This window comes from Aricia agestis, chromosome Z (genome assembly GCF_905147365.1).
Source record: "Aricia agestis chromosome Z, ilAriAges1.1, whole genome shotgun sequence".
Lineage (NCBI taxonomy): Eukaryota > Metazoa > Arthropoda > Insecta > Lepidoptera > Lycaenidae > Aricia > Aricia agestis.
Genome location: NC_056428.1, coordinates 7,359,967 through 7,372,013, shown reverse-complemented (window position 1 = coordinate 7,372,013; position 12,047 = coordinate 7,359,967). Strand labels below are relative to the sequence as shown.

The following is a 12,047-nucleotide window of genomic DNA, read 5'->3' as shown; positions in this document are numbered from 1 at the left end:
ATTAAATATTTAATACAACAAACGTGATTTTTTTTTGCTATTTTTTGCTCGATATCAATAACGGCAATACATAGGCACTTGAAATATTCACGAAATACTCAATTTTATTTTTACTTTAATAATTTATAAAAAAAATGAAATAATTAAGGGGGCTCCAATACAATAAAATTCAATAGTGCTGGAGTTTTCTGTCGATAAAACTTTTTGATATCTATAATAATTGTATTGAAATCTCCGATAACCGATTTTTATTATCAAATACATTCATTTGGCCGTATCAGACTGTACCACTAACCTCCATTATACAAGTACGCTGGACTGATGAAAATGAAATGACAGCTATTTTTTGTGCCTATTTGAAGCGAAATCAGCTCCCCCATTGTTAGGGATAGGAGCTAAATTTGACGTAAAAATGACGTTTGAAAGTCGCCATCATGTCGCCATATTGGCGCTGATAGCAGTAGTGAGAGTATTTGGAACTAATACTAGTGATGTACAACTGTCTTTTCTATTATCGATGAAATGTTTCCAGATTCAGATAATGTCGACCATTAGGACAAAAATATTAAATTGAATAATACAGACGCTACATATTTGTATTAAAGATTACAGACTTCCTCTCCGTAATTTAGATAAGGTAAGTGCCTTCTTTTGAATTAGTTGCATGTTGGCAGCGAGTGAGCGACGAGGTGTAGCGTTAGAATATCATTGTGTCACGTTTTTTACTTAAATTGCCAAGCTGCGTTTTTAGGAAATACAAAAATTATATTACGCGCGATTTGTAAATAAACTAGTACCAATTTATATAATATATTAACTTTATAACTGAGTAAATTGATATTATATTTTTATTTTAATAAATTTATCAAGTACTGATGGATTGTTAAGTCTCGCGACAAGCTTTTAATATCATGCAAATTGTATAATATATTGATTATTATAACTTAATAGTTAATTTTTTTAAGGAGAATCTTATTTTCTTCTTTTTAGACTATTTAAATAAAAGCTTTTTTTCAAAAAGTTTTTTGTTTATAATTTATTTTTTGGTTTTTAGTTATCTCTGCCTAGATTTCTGCATGACTAAAAAGTTAAATTTCATTTAAAAAAAAGTGACTGGATTCAAACGGGCATTTTATGAAACCCGGCTGTCAGTCACGTTATTTCACGTCACGTCACGTAACGTCACGACACTATACGTAACGTCACGTCACGTAACATCAGGTAACTTCATGTCACGTGACGTCACGTAAAGTCACGACACGTAACGTCACGTCGCGTAACGTCACGTAAAGTCACGACACGACATGACACGACTTGAATATTATTTTTCTTTACTCACAATGAGCCCTTTTATTTGATACCCATATTGCAGAAGTGCATTAAAAATAACTATTCCCGTATCTTGCATGAGCCGCCATATTGGATGTAGAATGACGTTACTTTCGTTTCGAGTTACTTTCAATGAGCCCTTACATTTGATACCCATATTGCAGAAGTGCATAACAGAACTATTCCCCTATCTTGGATGAGCCGCCATGTTGGATGTAGAATGAAATTACATTCGTTTTCGAGTTACTGTCAAAAAGCCCTTTCATTTAATATCTATATTGTAGGCCTGCATAGAAAATAATTACTTCGCCATCTTGGATGGTCGGCCATATTGGATTTAGAGTGATGTCACATACCATATCGTGCATGGTCATCCAACCTAAACGCGTTTGCAATATTTCAGCTCAATCGGTTAAATATATCTACCTTAAAATTGAGTTCCAAAATTCCACCGTAACATACATACTTACATACATACAGAGCAAGTTAAATAAAAGCTTTTAAAAAAAGGATGAAAAAGTTACGTGAAAGTTAAGTACATGAAAACATCTAGTAATTAATTTTTATTTCGATATTTTCCAAGATTATCGACAAATTATTTTAATGCAAAAAATTAAACTAAAAAAGGATAGAAAATACGGACGACAAAACGTGATAAGGACACTGATAATCGTGTGACATAGAATAATCGCGCATGCGTGCCGATGTGCAACTCAAAGTGTATAGCAATCCTTTTCTATATCATTCGTAACGTATTATCTGTCGCATTCATTGTTGTAATTTATAGATATACCAGAGGTAGGTATTTCTATGTCGTACAGGAACAAATTCAGAGGACCGCTTTGTATGAGCATACGCCATCTTTAATAAAACATCATTGCGCCGAACGCGCGATAAGGAACTTCGTTCCAAAGTCAGTCATTTTACGTTTGGTTCACATAAGAATTCTGTTTTGTGTTGTGTTGTTTGATACCAAACGGATTGTAAAAAGCAACGAAACTGTATAAATGCCAGATAAAGGGACGATTGATTGATTGACGCGGTGTGATTTCTTTTAAATATTTTTCTAATAAAAAGTACTGAATTCACAGATTTCAATTGCGTGAGACGTCTTGCAAATCTCTTATCTCAAATCCATACAAATTTAGAAATGCATCTACGCGTCGCGTTGCGGTCTGAATTGACCCTAAGTAGCAGATTCCGGGTACAGGAGTACACCCGTGAGCCCCGGCGCCTGTAACGATCCTCCGTCCGCCCTGACCTTGAGAACACCCCACAACAAACTCCAGATCGCTGCGAGATAAACGCCGTTATAGAGATAAGAGCTTAAAAGATAGCGAATATTAACATATAAGAGTTACTGGCTGACAGCGCGTAAAATACTACATACCTATTATATGTACCAGTTCTTTGATACGGAAGTATAACTTATAAAGAAAAAAAATGAATACGTTCTGTCCGTTGGTTGGTCTCGAGTTCGTCCCTATTTCTGTGATATGTTATCAAGTTAAGAGCGGGCTGCCAAATTTTGCTGTGTTTTCTAATAAGCATTACGATGCCGGAAGACGATTGACTTAAATAAAATTGAGATTTATTTAATCATTGTATATTTATCTAATATTTGCCTAACGGAAAACACGATTCACTTATTTTGACTCGATAGTTATATTTTTCGAAATTATGAATCTTTCTGGGCTTTTCAACAAATATTTCTGTTACACTTATTGAGTTACTATCATTAAATTACTTGCACTACTACAATCTTTTACAACAACATACAACTTTATAAAATAATGGCTAAAGGGTAGGGCTAAAGGAAATCATTATATATATATATATATATGTATATAGGAGGATAGCGGGGTCTGTAGGCAGGGCTAGCGTGCTTTGATATTTCTGACAGTAGGCTCTTAAGATGTCTTGGACAATGCAAAAGATACGCTATGACACTCGTAAAGATTAGAAGTAATTTAGAAGGTATGATATTTTTTCTGTTACAACTATATTAAGTACCTACTAGATGACGCCAGCAACTCCATTGCACCAAAACTCGTTAATCGCGCGGAAACCGTACATTTTTCTGGGATAAAAAGTGTCCTTTCCCGGGACTTAAAATATCTCCATATCCAGCAAAATCGGTTTAGCGGTTTGGCCGTGAATAGGTAACAGACGGACACACTTTCGGATTTATAATATTATAGGTATGTAAGTATGGATATTAGTTACTTACAAGTACAAGACGTAATCTTAATAACATAACATGCGACTTGCAAAAAAACAAAAACCTGCAAAGCACGCAAAATACACAATTAAGGCAACGAAAAAAGAATTTAAAACCTCAAAAGTGCTGTTTGTAAAAGTTTTGTATCGCGATAAATAGATGAAAGAGTTTTACAGAAATTTACACTGTTCATAATAATTATAAAACATAAATTACTATTTAACTATCACGCTAATCCCATCAATTTAAATAAAAAAATAATACCCCGACTACTGCTTTTATTGAGCAGAATATTAGTCATAGTGTTAACGATTTGGAATATGTTCCAAATATTTATTTAAATTAGATAATAAGACAATGGAGGACATCTCTTGCACAAATGAATTAAGTTCAAGTCTAAATGTTGAAAATCCTACCAATAACTTGATAGACTCAATTAAACTGAGGAAAAATAAATGTAATTTGATTAATCTGGTGCATCAGAATTTACAAGGTATGGTAGGTAAAGAACTTGAAATTGAGTTATTTTTAAAGGAATTTAACATTGATATTATGTGTATATCTGAACATTGGTTCAGATCACATGAACTCATTTTCAATTTCAATGATCACCAGATAGCAAGTTCGTTCAGTAGAGAAAATGCCATTAGAGGAGGCTCTCTAATTTTAATCAGAAACAATTTGAAGTTTAAGGAACGTAAGGATATCGTGAGTCTCTCTACTGAACGAATAATAGAGGTGGCCTGCATAGAGCTGAGCCATCTAATCATTGTGGGCGTATACAGGCCTCCATCAGGGCTATACGATTCTTTTGAAGTAACAATGGAACAAATTTTGTCAAAAATATGTGCATCTAATAAAAAGGTTATTATATGTGGTGATTTTAACATTAATTTATTAGATTTAACCTCCACTACTGTTAGATTCACATCTTTATTTCAATCGTATAACCTTTACAGTTTGTTTCAGGAACCTACAAGGGTCTGTGAGACTACAGCCACTTGTATTGACAACATATTTACTAATCTTATTCCTGATAAAAAAGAATTAATTAATAAGCTAAGTTCTGATCACTGTGGACAAATAGCTTCTTTTAATTTGAAATGTGACAGTGACGCGAAGAAAAATCTTGTGTTTATTCCTGTGACCACAAAACGTATTGAGCAATTTAGAAGTAAATTAAATTCAAATATCCATTTATTGGATAGGTCACACAGCTCTGATGAAGCTTTTAATAAATTATTTAAGGTGATAAGAACTCAATTTAATTCAATATTTACTTCTAAAACAGTTAGAAACAGTAATAAAAAAACTAAATTTATTGAATGGGCAACAAAGGGGATTAAAATTAGTAGAAAAAGATTATATGAACTATATGATGAAAGGTGTATTAACAATAGTGAAGTATTTAAAGCATATGTTAAAAACTACTCAAAAACCTTTAGAAAAGTTTGCAAAGCTGCTAAAGCCCTGTACATAAAAAACAAAATTAAACGCTCTAAAAATAAAATAAAAACAACATGGCAGGTTATAGCTGGTGAGACTGGAAATGTATCCTGTCGCAGCTCTGATTTTGAACTATACTTTGAAAATAAAAAGATTACTAATGATCAAGAAGTTGCGACGGTCTTTGAAAAGTTTTTTGCTGACATTCCGGTCTCAACGACTAAAAATTTAAATTCTTCACCTGAAGCTGCCGAAAAGCTACTCAGAGACAATGTAAAGGAGTGTGATGTCAATTTTAAGTTTAGAGAAATTAACCCCAGAGATATTATTGATACCTTTAAATTGTTGAATATTAAAAATACTGCAGATCTCTGGGGCATGTCTACAAAAATTATTAAATCAATAATTGATATCGTAGCTCCTCATCTAGCAATGATTTTTAATAACTGCATAAAAAATGGTGTTTTTCCTGACTTGATGAAGCATAGCAAGATTGTTCCTTTATTTAAAGCCGGGACTAAATCGGATCCCACTAATTTCAGGCCTATATCGATTCTACCGACCTTTAGTAAAATATTTGAAAAAATTATTTTAAAACAATTACTAGTGCATTTTAATTCAAATAATTTGCTGCACGATAACCAATACGGATTTACTAAGGGTCGATCCACAACGGATGCTGGTATAGGACTTCTTTGTAGTATTTTTGAAGCTTGGGAGGAGTCGCAGGATGCCTTAGGTGTGTTTTGCGATCTCTCCAAAGCCTTCGATTGTGTTGAGCATGCTACATTGATCAGGAAACTGCGCCACTACGGCATAAAGGACTCTGCTCTCAGCCTTTTGACTTCTTACCTTAAAAATAGGACTCAAAGGGTTGAGGTAAATAGTAAAAGGTCCAATGGAACCAAAATAGAATTAGGTGTCCCACAGGGATCTATCTTAGGCCCATTTCTTTTTCTCATCTATATAAATGACTTACCTTATCTAGTAAAGGATAATAATAATGAGATAGTGCTTTTTGCTGATGACACTTCACTTATTTTTAAAGTGAAGCGACAACAGTCGAACTACGACGAGGTAAACAGTGCTCTCTCAAAAATAGTACATTGGTTTAATGTTAATAACTTACTTTTAAATTCTAGTAAAACTAAATGTATAAAGTTTACTTTGCCCAATGTTAGGCAAGTCCAAACCAATGTGCTATTAAATGATGAGAAGATGAATTTGGTAGATAACACTGTATTCCTAGGTATTACACTTGATAGTAAATTACAGTGGGGTCCTCACATTGCTAATCTAGCAGGTAGGCTCAGTTCTGCAGCATATGCAGTCAGAAAAATTAGAGAAATTTCTGACGAAGACACGGCACGATTAGTATATTTTAGTTATTTTCATAGTAGGATGTCATATGGAATCCTTTTATGGGGAAACGCTGCCGACATTAATACAATATTTGTGCTGCAGAAGCGAGCCATACGTTCTATTTATAAAATGTCTGCTTTAGAATCTCTGAGAGATAAATTTAAAGAAATTGGTATTCTAACTGTTGCTTCTCAATACATTTTGGATAATGTAATATATGTTAGAAAAAATATAAATAAATTTAAAGTTAAAAGTGACATTCACTGTAGAAATACTAGAAATAAGCACAAGCTGGACATGCCAGTGATCAGACTTAGTAAAGTCAGTAAATCTTTTAAAGGTCAATGTATACGCCTTTACAATAAAATCCCAGAAAACGTTCAAAATCTTTCCATTAATAAATTTAAAAAAGTAGTCAAAGAGCGTTTGTGTGCCAAAGCTTATTATAAGGTCAATGATTTCATAGAAGATGGCACATCTTGGGAGTAGGATGGCTTCTTGCAAGGCTACTTCTACATTATTATATTATGACTTACAATTATGTATGTTGACATTGTATATAATATTAAGTTACAAAATTGTAAACTTTATTTTAAAAGAATAATTTTTCTCTCACTTTTTTGGTAAAAAGTGGAACCCGTGCGAGTTTCTTACGCCGGTTCTTCTCGCCGGGGTAGTTCCCGAACCGGTGGTAGGCATCAGGTAGACATTCTGAAAAAATTTGATTCAAATTTACTCAGAAATAAAACATTTTTTATTTATTATTTATTTAATCCCATCTTAAAATTATGTCATTAAACGCGCATCTAAGAAGGGCCGGATAGTATTACTACTAATTAGTAATAAGTAAATTGTTTTGTGTCGTATTAAGTGGGCGACCTCAAAGTGGACGATTTTATAATTCATTTTTATACTTGAAAATAAGCCCCGAATTGTTTCGTTTTCTAAACATAGATACCACATTATATTTTCAAGAATTTGATCTCGGCAAAAATACGATGCATCTTTGTGATTTATTTTCTATCGAGAAAATTTTAAGGTATTGTGTTTTTGCTCAGGTCGAATTCTAGGAAATATAATGATGTATCTAATTTTAGAAAACGAAATAATTTGGAGCTTTTTCTCAAGTTTATAAATGAATTATAAAATCGTAAATTTTGGGTTAGTCGCCCCCTTAAGCACATTAAGTAATCTCGTAAGCTAAGAGCTACAATATTGTCGCTCGAGACAAAGAAGGGAAATTACGAACAAGGATCGGTTTAATGTTGTGTTGTTTCATGTATGTATTAAGTTTCTATTCACAACTCGCACTGACTTTGTAACAGTTAAGCAACCACAATAAGTAGTTCTTAACATAACATAGTTGATAGTAGTGTAAGATTATCTTGATTTACGCATTGAGAATAAGTTACTATACTGTACTGTCGCACTCTTAAAGTTAAATTTTTAGAGAATAGCTTATATTTTAAAAACGCTGAAAAAAGCGGGCGCCCGGGCTTAATTACTCCCACTTCAATATTACCGATTTCAATTTAGCAAGAAGTGACAGATAATGAGCACGTTTAATCAGTTAAGTGACGGCTGTGCAACATTAACGACGTTAATTCGGTGGAACCGAAACTAGGTGGTGACCCACAAACACCGCCCGCGCCGCTGCCGCGATTTACATGCCGCCTGCTGCTCCACTTTACGTAACTACGCCGGGCCAGCACACGGCAGACAACACGACAGAGACCCCCCCCCCCCCCCCCCCAGCACCGGAAAACCGTATTAACACCACGAGCAAATCAAACATGTTACGATAGCGAGGGTGACGGGTGATAGAGTAAATAGGAGAGGGAGCGTCGGCATGCGAGAACGGGGCTCAACGTACGTGGGCGTGCGGCGAGGTGATCGCGCGGCAGATGCAGGCGTGCGCGGCCGGCGCCACATGGTAGTCCATGTAGTTGCCATAGCCCATGTGGTCGCACGTGCAGGCGCAGGTCTCGATGTGCCGGCGCAGCTCCAGCTCGATCTCCCAGGGCGGCTCCATTGGCGCCCGCGGCCTGCCGCCCCGCCCGGGACGGGCCCGGAAACATGCACGTACTAGCGCGGGGCGCGGGGCTCGCGGGCCGCGGGGGAGCGCGTGGACGGCGCGGCGCGGCGCGCGACGGCACGCATGGCGGGGCTACCGGCGGCGAGTGCCGCGGTCGCGAGCCCGGCCAGCCCGGGCGCTCGCCCGCGCCGGCGCTTGGAGCTCCACGTGACGTCCCCGCGCCGCCCGCCGCCGCCCGCCCCCGCCCCCGCGCGCCCTGCCCGCCTCCGCCCGCCCTACAGCGCCCGGACGAATCTTACATATACGATCATCAACCGTCAAATTGTCGCGGCTGCCGGTACGTGTTCGCACCTCCGCCGATTGCTCATGTAAATTACCGCATGCTCCCGCTGTACGACGATGCATTCGACTGAACGATAATAATATTACATGTACCAATTAGTTTCCTGCCACATTATTCAAGATTTATGAGAATCTTAATTTCAAATTGTGCCTATACTCGATATACATACGTAAATATGTAAATTACACTACTATAACTAAGAAAATTAGTCTATAGAAAAGTAGTACTATAACATTAAAATCTTCCATGATGAAAATAAACGTAAAAAACTTTATAGCTCAGTCATTATTTATACCTGGATAAAAACCGGGCTACGAATAATTAATACTAGTAGCAAGTCATTCAGCTGACGTCCATATTCAATTATAGTTTATTGATTTCAGAAATTTCTAATGTTTTCTTGTAAACGAAGAATGATTTATTTTCATTTATTATTGAATATTGTCGCAGGTATGATATAAAATATTAAAGGTGTCATGCATTAAGCCATCCAATGAGTTAGAGATCCCTTAAATGAAAATTTAATGTTGTAAATACATTTTTGAATTTACTTGAATATACAGCCAATCCACATTCTTCCTGTCCCTCAGAAATCATCGTTTTTTAGCGACAACTGTTATCATTAGTATGGTCGGTACCTGATAGAATATAAGTATTAATTAATTATTATAGCTCGTTATAACATTTTCATAAATATCATCTGCGTTTTGTAAAGATAATTAATATAAAACCAAATAAACTAGTCATATCACAGCTACGGAACCCTCTATGCTTGTCCCCGCTCGCACCTGGCCGGTGCAGCTGTCGACGCGAGCAATAACCGTCGGACGGAATAACCGTTATTTTCTGATATTTTCTGAGAATTTCCATTATGTTTGGTGCGCTCCTTAATCGCACCAGCGCGGTACAATTTTATATGCAGTTTGGACTCCGGCAAACATCAATTAAGGGAGCAAATGAAATGCCACAGGCTTTCTCAGTTAACTTATTAATTTATTGAGTAAACGTGACTCGAGGGAGAAGCTATTAATGAGAATATATTTTTAGTTCATTGATCGAGATATACTATCTTTATATTACTTAATACGCGAGAGAAAAACTTTGTATCCCTTTTTTTTGTATTTGTATCCCTTTTGCCGAAAAATGGGGAAACGTAGGTGAATGAAATTTTGCACAGTTATAGTTTATACTTTATATGGTGAAAGAGTGCATCGAGATAATATTATTTTGAAATTATGCTTTACATTTTTTAACAAATAAAACATTACACACACTACAACACACACACGATGAAAGATAACAGATTTTTGAGTGACAAGCCTCTACATACGAATTATACTCTTTTATTTAAAATCAGTTGAAGTTTGTTGACAACAAGTTGACAAATTGAAAGTGAATTATAGTTTTTTTTATTGAATCTGAGATACTATTAGACATCTATTAGACAATGCTTACACGGCCAGTCTGAGATCAGCTGAATCCCAGAGACAAGAGTTGAATAAAAATATGATAAAGTCAATATTTTTTTTACAAAATATAGGTAGTAGTCCTAATGTCGTTGAAACTAAGGTCGAATGTCGACCATTGGGCGATCTCTAGTTTTCATTATTAGTTCAGCAACTCAAACTCCAATTTTAATTCAAAATTTATCTTGTACTATAGGTATACTCTATTTGAACTTTAAATCTAGAAAATATGATTACCACCATTTTTACTACCAATTCGGCGTACGGCATAAGAAACTCTAAAAATACCCTCATAAAAATAATGTTACAAACTGTTATGACTTTTAACTGTGCAATCGTTGTCTTCTGTCTCATTCGTAACGTTCTAATTTTTTTTTAATTCATTAGGATAGCACTGCAGCCATGAAGATTATTTTACAATAAAAAGGTATTCTCAAGAACTTACATAAAATTATGCAGCAACGGGTGTAAAGTTTTGGCGAGAAATTCCTTTTTAAGCGATTCAGGTGGTAAGCAGGAATAACATTTAAAGTTTAGTTTAGCGCTCATAATGTTAGCTTGTTTCAGTTAATTTTTGGTGAAATGTTTTAAATGCTGAATTATTTATACCAATTACAATACTACTAAATTAATGAATTGATTTAGTAGTATTGTACCTGCATAACTATAATCATTAGTTACTATCATAAAGTTAATATATCTAGCGGAATATATTAACTTTAAGGTTATTATACAATATACTGTTAAATAATTATGTTATTAGTATAGTTCAATTTATTTCATCACACCAAAGCCACGTATTAAAAAGTATAAATAATAATATGTTTAGTAACAAAGTCAGTTTTTATACGATGAATAATTTGATGAAAATCTATAATAACTATTCTGATTACATCATCAGATATATTATAATAAGAACTTCTTGTACAGATGAAAATTGAAAAGTGATCTCCAATTTTAAATAAAGATGCGGTCTCACGCTTCCGCAAGTTGAAATTTAAAGAGTTTGAATATTGAATTGATTCGTCAGTGAGCACATTCCAAAAGCAAATAAAACTCAATATCGGGAAATTTAAAATCTTTGTTATATTTCCGATGCAAACCGCGCGCGCCCGTTTATTAAAAGAATGGTAATACTATCCAAGTATCGCTTCCCACGATTAATCTTGGGCGCGATCTACGATCATGATCATAATAATTATAATTTAGAATCTTGAAAAGTAATTAATTTTGCAGGACCATAGTGAGACATTTCGGTAGTAATCGTAAAACATTTACGGAAACATATTAAGTATTTGTCATAGTAAAAGTACGAAAATTACTGTGAGACGTTAATCGTTATGTAACAACTTTTACGGTATGCAGTAATTATTGTGCTACGTGTAGTTACACCGTTGCCGTTCTACTGTGGGTACTGTGCGACGACTTGATACGCCGAAGACCGTATGCCGCAGCCGTAGCAGCATAGTTACAGTGCTACGGGCAGCTGCACCGTAGCCGTAGCTCCTTCTTTTTGGAGGTCAGTTAAAAAGTTAAAAATGCAACACAAGCTGCGAAAAAATTTTGTGATGTTTATGGACCTAATGCAGTATCTGTGAGAATAGCACAAATTTGATTTAAGCGTTTTCAACACAGAGAATATAATCACTACGTTGTTTTCAATCCGGAAATTTTTATATTATAGATGCACGTCGCTCTGGTCAATGTTACGGACAAAACTGATGCCATTTTTTTAAAAGTGGACCATGATCGGCATATTAGTAATAATTACGATGTAGCTGAAGAACTGGGGATTGACCACAAAACGGTTTTGGCACATTTGAACAGAGCTGGCTACACAAAAAA

General features: G+C 35.3%; 2 protein-coding genes across 2 annotated transcripts in view; one reads left to right on the top strand and one right to left on the bottom strand.

Moving 5' to 3' along the window:
- LOC121739280 (dipeptidase 1-like) overlaps positions 1–8,461 on the bottom strand; it is a 44,074-nt gene extending 35,613 nt beyond the window's left edge. Inside the window, exon 1 of the mRNA XM_042131647.1 lies at positions 8,232–8,461. Coding sequence (XP_041987581.1) covers positions 8,232–8,390 — 159 coding nt within the window. The 5' untranslated portion in view covers positions 8,391–8,461. The remainder of the gene's footprint in view (positions 1–8,231) is intronic.
- On the top strand, positions 8,435–8,806 carry LOC121739520 (serine/arginine-rich splicing factor RSZ22-like). Its single transcript, XM_042132020.1, has one exon. The coding sequence runs from the start codon at positions 8,435–8,437 to the stop codon at positions 8,804–8,806; it is 372 nt and encodes a 123-aa protein (XP_041987954.1).
- Positions 8,807–12,047: the final 3,241 nt, after the last annotated feature.